Source organism: Anabas testudineus, chromosome 4, assembly GCF_900324465.2.
Source record: "Anabas testudineus chromosome 4, fAnaTes1.2, whole genome shotgun sequence".
NCBI classification, from domain to species: domain Eukaryota; kingdom Metazoa; phylum Chordata; class Actinopteri; order Anabantiformes; family Anabantidae; genus Anabas; species Anabas testudineus.
Genome location: NC_046613.1, coordinates 25,778,182 through 25,794,571, shown reverse-complemented (window position 1 = coordinate 25,794,571; position 16,390 = coordinate 25,778,182). Strand labels below are relative to the sequence as shown.

At 44.2% G+C, this 16,390-nt stretch overlaps 2 protein-coding genes across 2 annotated transcripts; one reads left to right on the top strand and one right to left on the bottom strand.

The window, feature by feature from the left end:
- Nucleotides 1-1,177: 1,177 nt before the first annotated feature.
- Nucleotides 1,178-5,893, bottom strand: rtca (RNA 3'-terminal phosphate cyclase). The gene is made up of 11 exons (XM_026344989.2): nucleotides 5,732-5,893; nucleotides 5,467-5,567; nucleotides 4,288-4,431; nucleotides 3,964-4,087; nucleotides 3,790-3,848; nucleotides 3,537-3,678; nucleotides 3,254-3,375; nucleotides 2,930-2,988; nucleotides 2,153-2,247; nucleotides 1,969-2,073; nucleotides 1,178-1,432 (listed from the first exon to the last, which is right to left on the bottom strand). The coding sequence occupies exons 1-11, from the start codon at nucleotides 5,780-5,782 to the stop codon at nucleotides 1,334-1,336; spliced, it is 1,101 nt and encodes a 366-aa protein (XP_026200774.1). The 5' UTR covers nucleotides 5,783-5,893; the 3' UTR covers nucleotides 1,178-1,333.
- Nucleotides 5,894-8,950: 3,057 nt separating this feature from the next.
- On the top strand, nucleotides 8,951-16,349 carry dbt (dihydrolipoamide branched chain transacylase E2). The gene is made up of 11 exons (XM_026344988.1): nucleotides 8,951-9,053; nucleotides 10,917-11,034; nucleotides 11,320-11,395; nucleotides 11,839-12,020; nucleotides 12,121-12,248; nucleotides 12,385-12,646; nucleotides 12,810-12,976; nucleotides 13,068-13,145; nucleotides 13,349-13,540; nucleotides 13,629-13,700; nucleotides 14,234-16,349. The coding sequence occupies exons 1-11, from the start codon at nucleotides 9,009-9,011 to the stop codon at nucleotides 14,399-14,401; spliced, it is 1,488 nt and encodes a 495-aa protein (XP_026200773.1). The 5' UTR covers nucleotides 8,951-9,008; the 3' UTR covers nucleotides 14,402-16,349.
- Nucleotides 16,350-16,390: the final 41 nt, after the last annotated feature.

The following is a 16,390-nucleotide window of genomic DNA, read 5'->3' as shown; positions in this document are numbered from 1 at the left end:
ACTTGAGTAAATACACTTGACTCGGACTGAAGGTCCAGCTCGATAATTAAACCACAATTTAGTCCTTTGATATCTACTGACCCTCACCTGCTATCAGAGAGATCCACACACGGTTTGGACCTGGTCCTAATCCTGGCCCTGGTCCTGGTTGGGGGATCCTGGGGCCATCCTGTTGTGGCCTCCAGGCCCCAGCATCCGCCATGATGCAGGGCGATGAGCAGACTGTGAGGATGGAGCCGAGCTGAGCCAAGAAGGGTGTCAGGTGACCCGGATCAGGTTACTCCTGGTTCCAGAGGGGACAGAGGTGTGAGTTTACAGGTTCCTCAGGTTTCAACACACAGGTCTGAGCTGGACTTCCTGCTGTACACGGGCTCCCCTACTGCAGGTGAATTACAGAGGGTCGGGGCACAACACAACACCACACTCGTCACGTCATGGAAACAAGAAAGGAACACAGGAAGTCCTGGTCTGGGTGTCCAGGTGTTCCTCCTGCAGGGACAGACACACCTGGATGATCGCACCAGCTGTTCATTTCGACTTTTTCCGCAGAGCCACGGACTAGACGCTTTAGCAAGTTCTCTACTGTGTCCTGTTAACTACGACAAACTACACTACCCAAAACGCAACAGTCTCACACACCAAAACTAAATCTGTGAAGGATTAAAAACCATGACATAAAAACAACTTTTGAAACTTACTAAATATTACAAACGTGAAAACATCGCTGCTTTGACCCCAGATTAAGAAAAACTCCCCAAATTCTTTAACAGGAAAGTAGCTTAGTTTTAAGTTTTGTGTTTCTGTAACCTAGGGTTAGAAATGCACATAAAAATATCTGCCACTGACGACATGATCTGTTCAAATTAAGTTGTTGGTTAGATTTTGAGCCGAAGCAGTTACAACGTTAAACTGGGCACAAGACATCAGCTCCACTGTGAATCACAGCAAACAAAAGAGTTGTTTTGTTTGAATTTAAGTTGCAGCTTCAAATTGTTTTGCCACATTTGTCCCACTATGGACCCGTTTGAATGTTTGACCTTTTATATATTTATAAGCTTAATAATGTTTTTTCCTCACTCCGTCAGTCTGAGAACATGTTTCTGCACGTGAGACACCTGAACTGTGATGGACGAACACAAACTTAATGTGGTTAAAACAGATTAAAAACATAAACGTGTGAATGTGGGAAACAACTTTATTTATTTATTACAGTATTTAAGGAAACACCCTGAGAGACAGAAGCTAAGAGGGTCGGCCAAGACGGGAGCAGCTACCGAGTCCAGCTGAGAGAGACGGCGGGTTCATGTGTATCACGTGTTCACTGCGTGTTTGGCTACAGGTTCGGGTTGGGGACTCCCGATCCTTGACATTCGATGATGTACGTGACATTACTACTCAGCTCGTCCTCGCACTTTGTTATTGTGAACTTTGCCTGAAAATTAAAAAAAAGGAAAACAACAAAAAAACAAAAACACATTAATGCTGAAGCTGAAACCGACATCTTGTTATTGAACACACGAAGAAACGGGAAACACAGCAACTGTCCTGAACTCTTAGCTTTAACCCGATTAATGATAAAATACAACACTGTTATCTGAGCATCACATTACAAAAACAGCTTTATTCCAAGAACAGTCTTTATTTGCTAAAATCCCACATTTATCCTCTCAATAGTCAAATGTTACTCTCAGACCTTTTCCATTGATATTCCAACTTTGTCCAGTCGATATTACGTCAACATTGCCTCTTTGTTATGATTGATTTTTATTGCCGGACTCCTCAGTTACTCATCAATATATTTTTTCAGAATTGCGTTTTGTTTTTGTACGGTAAGGAATGAACCTTGAGACTTTCTCCTTTTCATGTTGGTGGCAATAAAGTTGTTTAACAAAAAGTTTAACAAAACCTTAAAATCTGATATAAAGCGTCCAGTCAAATTTGACAGAGAAAGTTTAAGGCGAGTCTCACCTGAGTCATCTTCTCTGCGATGTGAATCGCCGTCTGCGTGTGCAGCGTCACTGCGCCCGTGCGAATCCGAGATGTTCCCTTCGCCAATGCCATGAAGATGATAAGCTGAAGAGGAAGAACAGGTCAGAGGGGGGTCAGAGGGAGGTCAGAAGGAGGATCAGAGGCCAGCAGGTGTGGGTCTCACCTGGTCCTGCAGGAACTCGTCTACGCAGCCGTTGTGTCGGATGTTTCTCAGCAACATCTCGGCAGCTTCAATTCCGATTTTATCAGCATACACACCTGCAACACACACGCAGGTGAGGTTACAGGTGTGGTCATAGTGTAAAGACTGCATTCTGACTGGCTGTGGGCACTGTCATTCATCATAGTTTCTACATGGCTCGAGTAGCAGTGAGACTGACGGTGCTTTTCTGTGTGACATCACAGAGAAGGCGTCAGATGAAAAATTCAACAATCAGTGAGATGGATAAAAAAGTGAAAGAGTAAGGAGCGTCTCCGCCAGCATAACGTTCTGATGCAGACACAAATTAACTGGGATTAGGGCAAGTTACACGTTGACCTGTCGAACTGACGACTGATCTCAGCTGTTTCAGCTTCAGCACTCAGGTTTACAGCTGGAACTACACACACTCTGTTTATGTTTAGATCTCAAGTAAAATATCTGAACACAGTGATATCAGTAATGTTAAATTACTTAATAAGATTTAATTAGAAAATATGGTTTTTATGTCTCTGTTGCCAATTTCTTTTATTTGGAAATGATGCGTTCAGACATTTTAGAAATACACTTCCCATCGTGCTTTGGCTGATGTAAACAGTACAGTCCATTATGTAAACCGCTGTTCCTATTAAGGGCTGCAGGACTCTGGAGTTGGAGGCGACTGTTTTTTAAAATCTTATCCATCTTAAAACCAGAGTTTGTGTGTTTACTGCCTCCTGCTGGTTCAGGTGAGCTCCTCACCTTTCTTCCCCAGAGCTGAACCTGCAAACACACAACCTGTCGACGACTCTGCAATGATTCTGAAACACAGAGCAGATGGACCAATCAGAGAACTGCATGTGTGTCATTACAATAACAGTAACCACTGAAACTGTACTCAGGTAAACATACTACTACTACTACTACTACTACTACTAAATATTTTGTTGGATTGCAGCTGTGTCTACTAAAATAGAATCTTCAGTCTAAACATTGAAAGAACTACAGCGTTAGCTTAGATTTTCTGTCGTGATCGGTATTTTCCATCCTCCTCCCAGATAGTGAATGCAGCACAGCAGGACTTACATGATGCCGTTGCCGTTACCGCAGGCCTTCTCTTTTTCCTGCAGCGGCTGGATGTTGATGTACAGTTCTTTAATTTCTTTCCTGATGGTTCGAACAGCAGCAGCCGACATGTCTTTAGCCAACTGACGACACAGAAACAACAAACATAATAAAACACAATCAGGACACCGTGTCTGCTCTGCCCTGTCACCGCCCTTAGAAAACTTAGACAAAGTAAAAAGACTGACATCCTGTGTTGTGTCACAGCAGTGATATTTGTGTGCGTGTTGCAGTGGAACTGTACTTTAAAGGGCAGGACGCCGGCAACAAATGCTCTGCCGTGGATCTTGGTAATGTTTCCTCTCTCTGTCATGATGACGGGCTGCAGCTCTTTGACCGGATTAACTGTCACCATCACCTCGCCTCCACCTTTTGGATAGTAGCCCCTGATACACGGACAGAATCAGTCAGACGCAGACACGGACGCAGACACACAGACACACACACACACACAGACACTCCTTCTGTTCCTACTGAACAGCTGAGGGTCAACTCACCTCATTCTGATATCACAGTCAAAATGGACTCCAAACTTCTCCACAATGGGTTTGAACACCTGAAGAAGAAAAATCCAGAAAGTCCGTCACTGAAGTTAAAAGGTGATGTGCTCAGTGCGAGTGCAGAGAGTACTCGGTATGTGCATTATATGCACCGTCTGTATTTGCACAGACCTTCACAGTGTAGTCGATCTGAGGAGCCATCTCTGCATTGGTTCCTCCCTTCAGACAGAGCTGTGAGGAGGCGTCAGCGTACACAGCACAGGGCAGAGCTACCTGCAGCAGCAGACACACACTCCTGACACACAGAAACACACAGTCAGTTTACACTAGTGAATGATGATGTAACAAAGACACACGTGAGCTGCTGAAAACTGCTGTTAACATCCATCAGTGTATCTGTGTGAACCCGTTCAACTGGACATAAACAAGAACCTGGGATCTGTGCGGCAGAACCCTCACCAACTGACACAAAGAGTCAGCTACAGACAGTCTCACCCTGCTGTCTCTGTGTCGGCCGTGTGGTTTCCAGACTGGATCTTCCCTGGAGTCAGACTGATGTCTGTGGAGCCGATGCTGGCTCCCTGCAAACTGCCAGAACACAGATCTGAGACCAGCTGCAGGCCGCTCAGGTGCTGTGGCCTGAACGAACAAACACACACAATGTACAAAAACAAAAAATAAAGTTTATAACACTGAAGCTGCAATAAAAGGTCTCTTTAAATTGTGTCTGTGAGTAATTGTCCATTTACAGGGCTGTATGTCTGTGAGTCATCCAGGTCATGTTTATCCCAGAAACAGCACTATGGTGCCAACTGGACTTGTTTTAAGTTCTTGAAGACGTTTATGCTTCCATTCAGAAGCATCATCATTTCTGATGAAATCTCCTGGATGAGAGGTGAAGGTGAACGTGAACGTGCAGCATTTTCTGGTATGTATGAAAGCATCAGTAAAAACCATAAACAGTAAAAGTTATTAATTAATAAAATACCCATTTTATATATTTTGATTTCTTGAAAAAAAAAATACTTGAGAGAGAGAAATATTTTAAAATGCCTTTTTAAGAGAAAATCGAAATCAGTGGTTAAAACCAGATGTCTCAATATTACATTTTATAGTTTTCTTTGCTTTTATTAAAACGCTCATGAAACCATTTCCACTGGTGTCTGGAAAGACTTTCTCGATACTGAGAGTCTTTGGGTAAAATCGGCACCCAGGTGAAATATTTATGGATAAAATCCCATTTTCAGCATCGATTCCCAGATACTAGATGACGCCGCTCACAGAGTTTTCTGGAAGACAGACTGCGTCAGAGTATGAGAGAAAGGATCTGAAGATTTGTTTCGTAAATTTGACTTAATATGTGTGAACCAGAATAATGCCGAATTAAAAAGAGCCTCCGTCTGGACATGGCTCCAAGTATGTGTGGGTATGAATCTCTCTGGGTGACTCAAATACTCGTATAATGTGAACATTTCGAATGGAGTCTGGTCGGCATCTTTACTCAAGGGAAGCTGCATTTTAGCTGGACAAAGTTTCGTAAATTACAAGAATAAAACAACTACGAGAACACAGGTGTTTATTGTTACCTTTAATTATTGCTAACTAAATTAGCCGACGGTTCAACTTTAATGAATAGGCTAACGTTAGCCTGTTAGCCGGGCGCTGCAAACTCACCTGAGCCCAGGTGTGGTCCTGCCGGCGCGGATTTTCGTGATTTTGATGGGGGAGCCGGTGATGCAGCTGAGCGCCGCGGACACTCTGAGGATCTGACCGCCCTGTAGAGAACCAACATCGGAAACACAGCGGACACCAGTGAGCTCAGGAGCGGCGGCTAACCGGCTGCTACCCGCCGCTATTAGCCTTCTGTTAGCATGTTAGCAGCGCGGAACAACAACTGCTCTTCTGTTATTTCTCCAGTGAATAAAGTGTGAGTACTCACTCCCTCCATCACGCTCCCGTCTATCTCCACCGCCGCCGAGTCCATCGTCATTCACAACACGAAACCAGAACTTTTCCACAAAAACGACAAGTTTAGCGCTGAGCTGCAGCCGCCGACACTTTTCTTCTTCTGTTTGTGGTTCTTCTTCTTCGTCGTCTCAAACCACTGCCACTTCCGATTACTTTCACAATAAAACGAAGTTTTGTTCATGTGAAACTTCTCAGAGCCATTTTCACAACTTTTTAAAAAATAGTAAAACTATGTTTGATAGTGTACAAAATAATTTAAAATGAGTAAAATAACTTCATTTATAAAGACATAAAATCACGGACACCAATTGGCCCAAATGAGACGAGGTGACATAACCTACAGCAGGTTATGGTCGCTGAACCGCTGGATGTCCAGGTGGTGCTCCGAAAACAACGTGGGCTTCATAGATAATTGGAGGACCTTTGAGGGCAAGCCTGGCCTGTTAGGGCGGGACGGTGTCCATCCCACTCGGGAAGGTGCTGCTCTCATTTCTTGTAGCATAGGTCATAGTCTAAGATCAGGCCTAGCTAGTCGCTGACTACCCAGAGTCCAGGCCAGGGAGCAGACAAACAGGCTAAACCAAGTGTCTGCTAGCTGCACAGAGTCGTCACTCAGGGTTCAACATATTGAGACTGTGTCTGTTCCTCGAGCTAAACAAAAAGTTAGAAAAACCCAGAAAGTCTGTTTTAATAATCTAATTAACATACAGACCTCAAATTCAGAGCACACTGATTGTAGCAGCCAGCACCTCTGATCTGAAGTTAGGATTGTTAAATATTAGATCTCTTACATCTAAAGCTCTTACTGTTAATGAAACTATCACAGATCAGCAGTTTGATATACTGTGTTTAACAGAAACCTGGATTAAACAGGACGAGTATGTAGCTTTGAATGAAGCAACTCCTCCTGGATACAGCTACATTCACCAGCCTCGTCTGACTGGTAGAGGAGGAGGTGTCGCAGTTATTTATAATGATAAACTGACTATCGTACAAAAGCATGTACACAAATTTAAAGCTTTTGAATGTCTCTATAGTAACATAACAAGTATAGATACAAATATAAAGTCTGCTCAGCCGATCCCGCTAATTATCATTTACAGACCCCCAGGGCCCTACTCTGAATTTCTTTGTGAATTTGCAGATTTCCTTTCTAACCTAGTTGTTTCTGTAGACAAAGCGTTAATTGCTGGAGATTTTAATATTCACTTTGAGAATCCAGAAGACCCTCTAAGAACAGCATTTATGTCCATATTGGACTGGCTAGGAGTAGATCAGTGTGTAGTAGGACCCACTCATAAAGCGGGTCACACCTTAGATTTAATAATATCATTCGGTTTAAGTATAAGAAATTTACTTACGCTCCCAATGTCTGAAGTTATCTCAGACCACTATCTTGTTTCAACTACAGTGTGTCATATTAACAATGTATACTCATTAAACGTACATTTACATCAACTACCACGCAGAGCTTTATTAGTAATCTCCCAGAGTTATCAACTTTGATTGGATCACCGTCTGACACCTACAGAACTAGACCAGGAGACTGAATATCTCGAGTCGTCATTCCGTTATACCTTAGATAAAGTAGTTCTAGTTAAAAGAAAAGTCATCAGAGATAAGAAACTTGCTCCCTGGTATAACGATGACACGCGCGTCTTAAAACAGACTACTCGAAAGTTAGAACGTAAATGGCGCCAAACTAAATTGTTAGTATTTCAGATAGTATGGAAGGAGAGCATCCTGAACTATAAAAAAGCTCTTAGTGCAGCTAGATCAACGTATCTCTTCACTCTTATAGAATACAACAAATATAACCCTAGATTTTTATTTAATACAGTAGCCAAATTAACTAGAAAGAAGACCACTGCAGATATCTCCGCAACAACGTTGTGCAGTAGTGAGGACTTCATGAACTTTTTCAATAACAAAATTGTAAATATAAGGCAGAAAATTCAAGCTTTAAAACCAGACAATTTAGTTGACGCAGGTGACGAGCTAACCTCAGCAGATCAATACCTAGATTACTTTACTCCTCTTGAAGAGAATGAACTAATTTCACTCATCTCTTCTGCAAAATCTTCAACCTGTACATTAGACCCTATACCGACACACTTTCTAAAACAGATAGTGCCAGAAATAATAGAACCCCTGCTGACAATCATAAATTCCTCACTCAGCTGTGGGTATGTCCCAAAGTGTTTTAAATTAGCAGTTATTAAACCGCTAATCAAGAAACCTGATCTCGACCTGTCAGCTGTCCAATTACAGGCCGATATCAAACCTCCCCTTTATCTCTAAGATTCTCGAAAAGATAGTAGCTGGGCCGCTATCCTCGTATCTTCATAGAAATAACAAACACAAACTCTATCAGTCAGGTTTTAGGCCTCATCACAGCACAGAGACGGCTCTTGTTAAAGTAGTAAATGACCTCCTATTGGCCTCTGATAAGGGTAGTGTCACTATTCTTGTGCTACTCGACCTCAGTGCAGCTTTTGTCACCATTGACCATAGTATTCAATCCCTGTTGAGTCTGGTTCCTCTCAACGTTTCTTCCTGTTGCCTTCTCAGGGAGTTTTTCTTGCCACCGTCGCCCTCGGCTTGCTCATCAGGGACAATCTGATTATTATGATTCATACACATTCACTGTTCATGAACTTTTCTTTGGTTGTGTAAAGCTGCTGTTTGGTTGGTCGCTTGGATTTTGCTGTATTCTTTTGGACAACTGGACTTCACTTTTTTTACTGTTATATTATTACTTATTGTCATTGTTTTAGAATATATTATTTAGCTTTAAGTGCTGTAAATATTTGTATTGTTTACTCTAAAAACAAACAAAAAATAAAACATAAGACATCAACTGATTGGACACACAGTAAAGCAAATTAGAAGTATCTGTGGCTAAATGCAACAGAGTGCTAAAACAGGCATGTAAGTAAATTCTACATGGTGAAACGAAATGTAAAAAATAAAAATAAATAAATAATACTTAAATGGGGTCTGACAACATTTAATTTAACCTCATGTAAAGGAATATACAAATGATTTCATTAATTTTTTGTCCCGACATTATAAAAGGCACCTGTTGTTCCTTCGCTGACCGCTGGGTGGCAGCGCCACGTCACTGGTGCATCTGACTGCCAGAGACGCAAAGAAAAAAACTGTGGTCGCTCATTGGCTGCAGAGAGGGGCGTGCAGCTGTGACGTGCAGCTGTGACGTGCGCTCAGCAGCGGCAGCACACAGAAAGATGGCGGCGGTGACCAGAGGCTCCTTCAGTGTTCTCAGACGGCTGGTGAGGAGGTTAAGTTTTCATTTTTCAGTGTTTAAATGTTTCTGTCTCTGCGCTCTGCCTGTCTGCATCGGATCTAATGAGGGGCTAATGCTAAAGCGATGTCATCACTCTGTTACCCGACCAGCTCGTTAGTTCAGCCAGTTTGCTGTTGCAGCCATGTTACCTGTGCGGCTAATGCTAACAGAGTGAAGTTAAACAGGCAGCTGCTAACTGACAGCTGGTTCATTGAAACATTGATGCAAACTGCTAACAGCTAAAAGCCAAGTTTAGTAGGCTACAATAGAAACAAGTAGAAACACACTGATTAGTCAATTCAAGTTGACGGTGTTTTGGAGTTATGGAGGATCAGAAGTGTCGCAGACAGATGCTGCTTACTGTGAGATGACGTTTTTTATCCATGTAATCACAGTACTGTAAAAGCTTAAATGACAAAATTGACTCCATAATGTTATTTATTTCACTTTACTTTCATCTTCCGTTTTCTGACAGTGGTGTAGGTTGTAAGTAAAGAAAGATCCAGCAGCAGAGAGATCAGTAAGAAAGACAGTCTAGAGCTATAATAGCAGTATTAAAATATTGAAAGATAATTAGGGAGGTGAGAAGCAGTGTGTTCCTCCATGAGACACTACTGTTACACCACATTCACAGGTGTCTTAAGCTCTGCAGTCAGGTCATTCATCACCTGCTGTGGTCCATGATCAGCACTGATTACTCGTCCATTTTGCCTCTTTAGCTCCTGGTGGATTTCAGGTCTCCCTCCTGGGAACAGGCGTGCATTTAGCAGGGCTAATAGGTAATAGGAGGCTAGCTGCTGTAGTGTGTAAACAAATAATCAAATATATGAGCAGTAAAGTGCAAATATTGAAAATGAGAAGGAAGACATACAGAGTAAAGTCGATAGAGTCTCCAAATACACTGCTAGTTTAAAAAAAAAAAAGTCACACTCTAATATTTAATTGAACCGCCTTTAGCTTTGATTATAGAACACATTCATCGTGGCATCGTTTCAATAAGCTTCTGCAATGTCACAACATTTATTCACGTCCAGATTTTTAATAATAATTATTTGCCAAGATCTTGTGTTGATGATGGGAGAGTGGACGACAAAACAAAAGAGCTGGGGAGCAGGCTCAGGTTCTTCAACGTCTGCAACGTCTGCAGCGTCTGCAGCACCATGCTGAGGATGTTCTATGAGTCTGTGGTTCCAGTGTCAACTTCTATGCTGTGGTCTGCTGGGGCCGCAACATGTAGGTAGCAGAAATCTTTATATTGTTCATGATGGGCTGAAGAAACCGATCAGGAGAACTGGCTCTGTTCTGGGGGTGGAGCTGGACCCTCTACATGTTGTAGCTGAGAGGAGGATGCTGTGCAAACTCCTCTCAATCCTGGACAATCAATCCCACCCACTGCACAGTGAGCTGCTGGACAGAGCAGCATGTTCAGCCAGAGACTGAAGATTAAGTGCTCCACAGAGAACCACAGGAGGTCCTTTCTACCTGTGGCCATCAAACTGTATTGTACTGTAATTCCTCTCTGGTGAGGGGAACTGAACTGACATCATCATCATCATCATCATCATCATCATCATCAGAATCATTAGTTTTGTTATCATTCCACTCTGGTCTATTATTATTATTGACTTTTTTCATCCATCTTACATATTCTGTGTATATACTGAGTTTTCTGTATTAATATTATTCTGTATTTTGTATTTCTGCTTTTCTGGTTGTGGTTCCCTTTCTTTCAATCTGAGTTGAGTGCAACTGTAATAAGGCAGAACAGTTTCCCTCTGGGATTAATAAAGTGTTTTGAATCTTGAATCTCTTGTCTCTTCATCGGTTAATCACTAAACTCTTCCTGTAGCTGAGTCAGCAGTACCGCCGCCGGTGTTTCAGGTCTGATCGGACTCTGCAGCCGCTCATCTTCAGATGTGACACAAACCTCCAGATGTTCAACAGCAGGATGCTGCACACGGCCTTCGGTAAGTCCAGACCAGCACAGACTAAAGTCCTGAATCTTGTAGAAACCTCCAGTTTGGGATTATGTTGTAGCAGACAGTGGATGAATTTGTGGATTTACTTTTTATTTCCTGGATGTTGAGAGGTTCTAAGCTCTGTTACTCAATTCAACTTGAGAAGCATTTCATTAATAAAAATGAGAGTTTGTATGAACCTTCTCTCATATGTGGAGCCAGAGTCCATCAGTCCTGCAGGTCCTTATATTGTTGTTGTGTTGTGTTTTGTTTTGTTTTGTTTTGTTTTTCCAGTGAGTCGAGGACCCATCGTCCAGTTCAAACTGTCGGACATTGGAGAAGGAATCATGGAGGTGACAGTGAAGGAGTGGTAAGTACGTAGGTCACCATAACTCGGTGCTTCTCAATTATTTTCTGTTACAGAAACTACTACCTTAAACCAATTAGCTTATACCCATAACCATAAAAATACCTCGGACTACAGGACGCACAAAAGACCCCTAAAGTTACCTGTGATCACATAAAAACCTAAAACTACAGGAAATATTTTAAACCATTGAATTTACCTGGGAGGTTGGAAACTCCCCCAAGACCCTAAAACTTGAAACTGATAAAACTACCCTGATTCTATAGAGACTACCTGAAGACCACAAAGACTACGTTACCTCGGAAACGGTGAAACCAATTAATTTATCAAGGCCCTTAGCAGCTACCTAAGACAAATAATATAAAACTACCCAGAACCACAGAAATGACCCGTTTCCAGTGTGTCCTGCGGTTTCTTTGTTCCCACATGAATACATTGTTTTGCAGGTACGTGAAGGAAGGGGATAAGGTTTCTCAGTTCGACAGCATCTGCGAGGTTCAGAGTGACAAGGCGTCCGTCACCATCACCAGCCGGTATGACGGGGTCATCAAAAAACTGTATTACGATGTAGACGCCACCGCCTTAGTGGGCAAACCGCTGGTTGACATCGAGACAGAGTCTGGTTCTGGTGAGATGCAGCATTGACACCTGATTTCAGTCTGAAACTAGGTTTAGTTTGTGTCCTGTAGTCCTGGTTTGATCCAGACTAAAACCTGACTGTGGTTCAGAGGTGATCCAGGAGGAGGATGTGGTGGAGACCCCCGCGATGGCTCGAGAAGAACATACCCACCAAGAGATCAAAGGTCACAAGACCCAGGCCACGCCCTCTGTCAGACGCCTCGCCATGGAGAACAACGTAAGTCTGTCCTCGGTGTTCCGAGTCAGTTTCTGTCCTATCCCAGTTCTGCTGCTTTTGTTTCCAAACAGTGTGAAGTATTCCCAGTCTGCCCCCAGTAGAACCTGCTACTGGTTTGACTGGTTTGTCCTCTCAGATTAAGCTCAGTGAGGTGGTGGGGACCGGAAAGGACGGTCGCATCCTGAAGGAGGATATCCTGAATTTCTTGGCGAAGCAGACCGGGGCCATATTACCTCCGACCCCCGAGATCCAGACTCCGGCTCCATCTTCGCCCCCTCTCGCTGCAGCTGTCGCTGCCGCTGCCGCCAGGCCTGTGAGCACTCCAGCCTCCACCAAACCTCCACCCTCCACACCCAAACCTGTCTTCACTGGCAAAGACATCACAGAGCCCCTTAAAGGTCAGAGGTCATTCAGATGAGGACACAATAAGTTTTCTGTTCAGGACCCTACAACAGGTCTGAACTGCAGAAGTGAACATAGGAGGTTATGTTAAATCTGTCAGAAGAACAAATGTGTTGCTACGACTGCGTCTTACTCTCTGGCTCGTGTGTTTGTGTCCAGGTTTCAGTAAAGCGATGGTGAAGACGATGACGGCCGCCCTGAAGATTCCTCACTTCGGTTACTGTGACGAGGTCGACCTGAGCCGGCTGGTGGCTCTGAGAGCTGAGCTCAGATCTGTTGCTGAGGGTCGAGGCGTCAAACTGAGCTACATGCCTTTCTTCATCAAGGTGGGACCTGAGCAGAGACGATTGGGCAGTTAACGATGAACCTGACGTTTGGCTGAATGTTGGTGTTAATGCTGCGCTCTCATTGGCTCAGGCCGCCTCCCTCAGTCTGCTGCAGTTTCCAGTCCTTAATGCCTCGGTGGACGAAGCCTGCCAGAACATCACATATAAGGTAAAGAAAGACATCCAGTGCTGGGCAGGATGGATGCTCGTATGCTAGAGAGACATAGCGGAAGGTTAGAGATGCAGGACTGAGCTGTAGCGGCTCTTATAGTTAGACTCTGCAGTATCTTATCAAATATGTTTAAGTCCTCAGTAAGAAAACTGTCGTTTTTGTAAAAACTGTAACACTGAATGTTGTGTTCTGTCCTTCAGGCATCCCATAACATAGGTCTGGCCATGGACACCAGTCAGGGTCTCCTGGTTCCGAACGTGAAGAACGCGCAGCTGCTCAGCGTCTTTGAAATCGCGCAGGCGTTAAACCGTCTGCAGGCGCTGGGAGCTGCAGGTCAGCTAGGCACAGCTGAGCTGAGCGGGGGAACCTTCACCCTGTCCAACATCGGATCAGTGAGTCCAGCTACACAACAGCAACATAGCCTGAACCCAACCCTGGTACTGCACTAACATGACCTGTTTTGTTTTGTGGCGAAACCAGATCGGCGGGACGTATGCCAAACCGGTTATTGTTCCTCCAGAGGTCGCTATCGGAGCACTGGGAAAAATCCAGGTGGGTTCCTAACCTTTCCAGGGCCCTGGAAAGTCGGGATGTTCAGACTGTGGCTCAGTCTGTCCTGCACGCACCTCACAGTTGTGTTGAGCAGTAATTCACTGGACACAAGCGAAGGCTGTGGTTTGTTTTTCCACATTTGTTTCTTCTGTTTTAGTCTTGTGATAGTTAAAGACGTTGTAGAGAACTGAAACAGAAACTGTGACCATCAGACCATCAGGCTGTAACCTGACTCTGCTCTCGTCTGTTGGCTGCATCTAATGATGCTTGTAAAGCCGAGTGTCGACCTGTTGTGTAACCCTAAACCAGGCTTCACTGGCAGTGAACAGCCGCTGTTACCGAGCACGTCACAGGTTTTTTTTCCCCCTGAACAGAAACAGTCCGAGCTGCTGGTTTGTTCTGACAGTCGGCACCTGTGGGGTCCGGTTTGTTTCTAAGTGGATTTACTCAGTCGTCAGGTTGGTTTGTCTGTAGCTTTCGGCTCGTCTGCAGAACCTGCAACTAAAACTCTGACTCTGTTTTGTTTCTGTCAGATTCTTCCTCGGTTCGACACCACCGGCCAGGTGATCCGGGCTCACATCATGAAGGTGAGCTGGTCAGCGGACCACCGCATCATCGACGGAGCCACTATGTGTCGCTTCTCCAACCTTTGGAGGGAGTACCTGGAGAACCCGGCCAGCATGGTTCTGGACCTTAAATAAACAGACGACCACTCCTCTCCCTTCGCGTTTCCGTGCTCTCATTCCCTTGTTGCCTCTGAGCAAGGCTCTGACGGGGGGGGGAGGGGGGGGGGGGGTCGTGTTGTTTCCGTGACGACCAGTGACACAGAGTGGGCGGTCAAAGTGAACCTACAGATTCTTAGTTCCAAAGGGTCACACTGACGGTTTCTGTTTGTCCGGTAACATGAGGGATTCTGTGTCTGCTGGTTTAACCTGGAAACAGCTGTTCTGGAGCTTTACTGGATGCAAATCTGTAGGATTTCAGAAACCTAATTCAGTACAAAGCTCCAGAACAGCCACTAAATGGTCAGGGAGAGTCCAGCTGAAGGAACTGGTCCAGTTTATCAGTTCTGGATTAGTACACAGATTGAAACATGAGAAAACCTCAGTGTGGCCCTGTGAAGTTTGTTTGGGTTCTTTTGTCAGACTATAAACCTGTGAGTCCACCAAACTTTCTCCTCAGTCCGTCACCTTCAAATCCACAGAACCTTGTATTTATCATCCCAGAGGAAATTTGGGTTTGTCAGAACACTCAGAACCTGCAGTTTCTCACAGGTATGTTTGTGTTTGTGGTCCGCCTCAGCTGTGCTGCATGGAGTCATATTTTAAAACTAGGCCCTCTCACAATGTCACGTCTAAACAAGTTTGGTAATACTGCTCAGGATCTATCTCATCTCAGGTCCTGGTTTTCCTAAACATACTATTCAGTGGGAAGTGGTTCTGACTTCTTCAGTTGTGACTGGTGGAGACTCTCGGGTATCCCGGTGGAGCCGTCACCGGTCAGAACTGAAGACGCATTTCAGATTAAATCTTTTAAGAACTGCAGACAGACATACAGTCACTGTGTTAACCAATCAGATCAGAACCAGACCGTCTGTGTTAGGGTTAGGGCTCTCTGCCAGGTGAAGTGGATCAGAACCATCCACTCTCTCCTGATCAGAGCGTAGAATCTTCACCGGTACCTGGACTAAGACTGACAAAGCCCAAATTAAGCTACAGATGATTATTAATTCTGAATTCATCTGTTGTGATCTCTGGTGGCCTCTCTTAGCTATGTGACCCTCTGTGGTCCTTTAGGATCCACATGATTGTCCTCAGTAGTGTTATATTTATTACAGACTGTTACTGAAACCCAGGATCAGGACTAAACCATCTCATCATGTTGAAACCAGTTCCCTGTAGAAACCAGGGTCTGATCCTCATACAGACTGGACTCAGTTGGACTCTCTTCCAGTCTGGGCCTGCCGGTGCCGATAGTCATTTGAATCCAGTCTTTCTCTTAGAGAGACAGGTTCAGCCTAGTTCCAGTTCTCTCTGTGACTCCAGTCTGTGTCATCCAGGATCGGTCCTGGATCTGACCTTCCCAGTGCAGTTACTGTCCCTGTTTAATCCTGTCTCAGTCCTCGGACAAAACTGTTTTAACTAGCACTTGTTTGGTTCCAATCAGTGATTGTGGGTCGCAGCTCCGCATGTGACCGTCCTCAGGTTTGAAACATGTCTCTTCAATGTCGGCTTCAAAAGCGGACGTTAACACTTAACATCAGGCTGGATCAGCGGCAGCAGGTGTGATTAGAACCTAGTAGAACTTCAGGAACCCTTTGTTTAATGTGATAAAGCCGTTTTATCTCAGTGAAGCTCAGTGTTCCTGCTCCTGAAGCTTCATCCAGCTGTTTGGTTTAATCTCCACATGTTGAGACGATTCATTCCTGATGATGATGATGATGATGATGATGATGATGATGATGATGATGACGACTCTTCTGCTTTAAACTCTTCCTCCCGGACTTCTTCAGAGGGCTGCTGGGTAAAGAGCACATGCTGTATGTTGTATGTTAGCACACTGTAAAAACAGAAACTGTTGATGAATTTTCAGACTCGATTGAACTCAAACATTTGAATCACTAAATAAAGCTGACGGCACAAACTGAAACCGGCGTTCTGAAATAATTCACTCAGCATCGGCATGTACTC

Excerpts from the sequence above, each read along its gene's own strand:
- rtca (XM_026344989.2), bottom strand. The coding sequence starts at position 5,782 with ATGACGATGGACTCGGCGGCGGTGGAGATAGACGGGAGCGTGATGGAG. Across the intron at positions 4,088-4,287 it reads GCCGACACAGAGACAGCAGG|GAGTGTGTGTCTGCTGCTGC; the intron begins GTGAGACTGTCT and ends TCTGTGTGTCAG. Across the intron at positions 2,074-2,152 it reads ACGAGTTCCTGCAGGACCAG|CTTATCATCTTCATGGCATT; the intron begins GTGAGACCCACA and ends CTTCCTCTTCAG.
- dbt (XM_026344988.1), top strand. The coding sequence starts at position 9,009 with ATGGCGGCGGTGACCAGAGGCTCCTTCAGTGTTCTCAGACGGCTG. Across the intron at positions 11,035-11,319 it reads GATGCTGCACACGGCCTTCG|TGAGTCGAGGACCCATCGTC; the intron begins GTAAGTCCAGAC and ends TTGTTTTTCCAG. Across the intron at positions 12,249-12,384 it reads GCCTCGCCATGGAGAACAAC|ATTAAGCTCAGTGAGGTGGT; the intron begins GTAAGTCTGTCC and ends TTGTCCTCTCAG.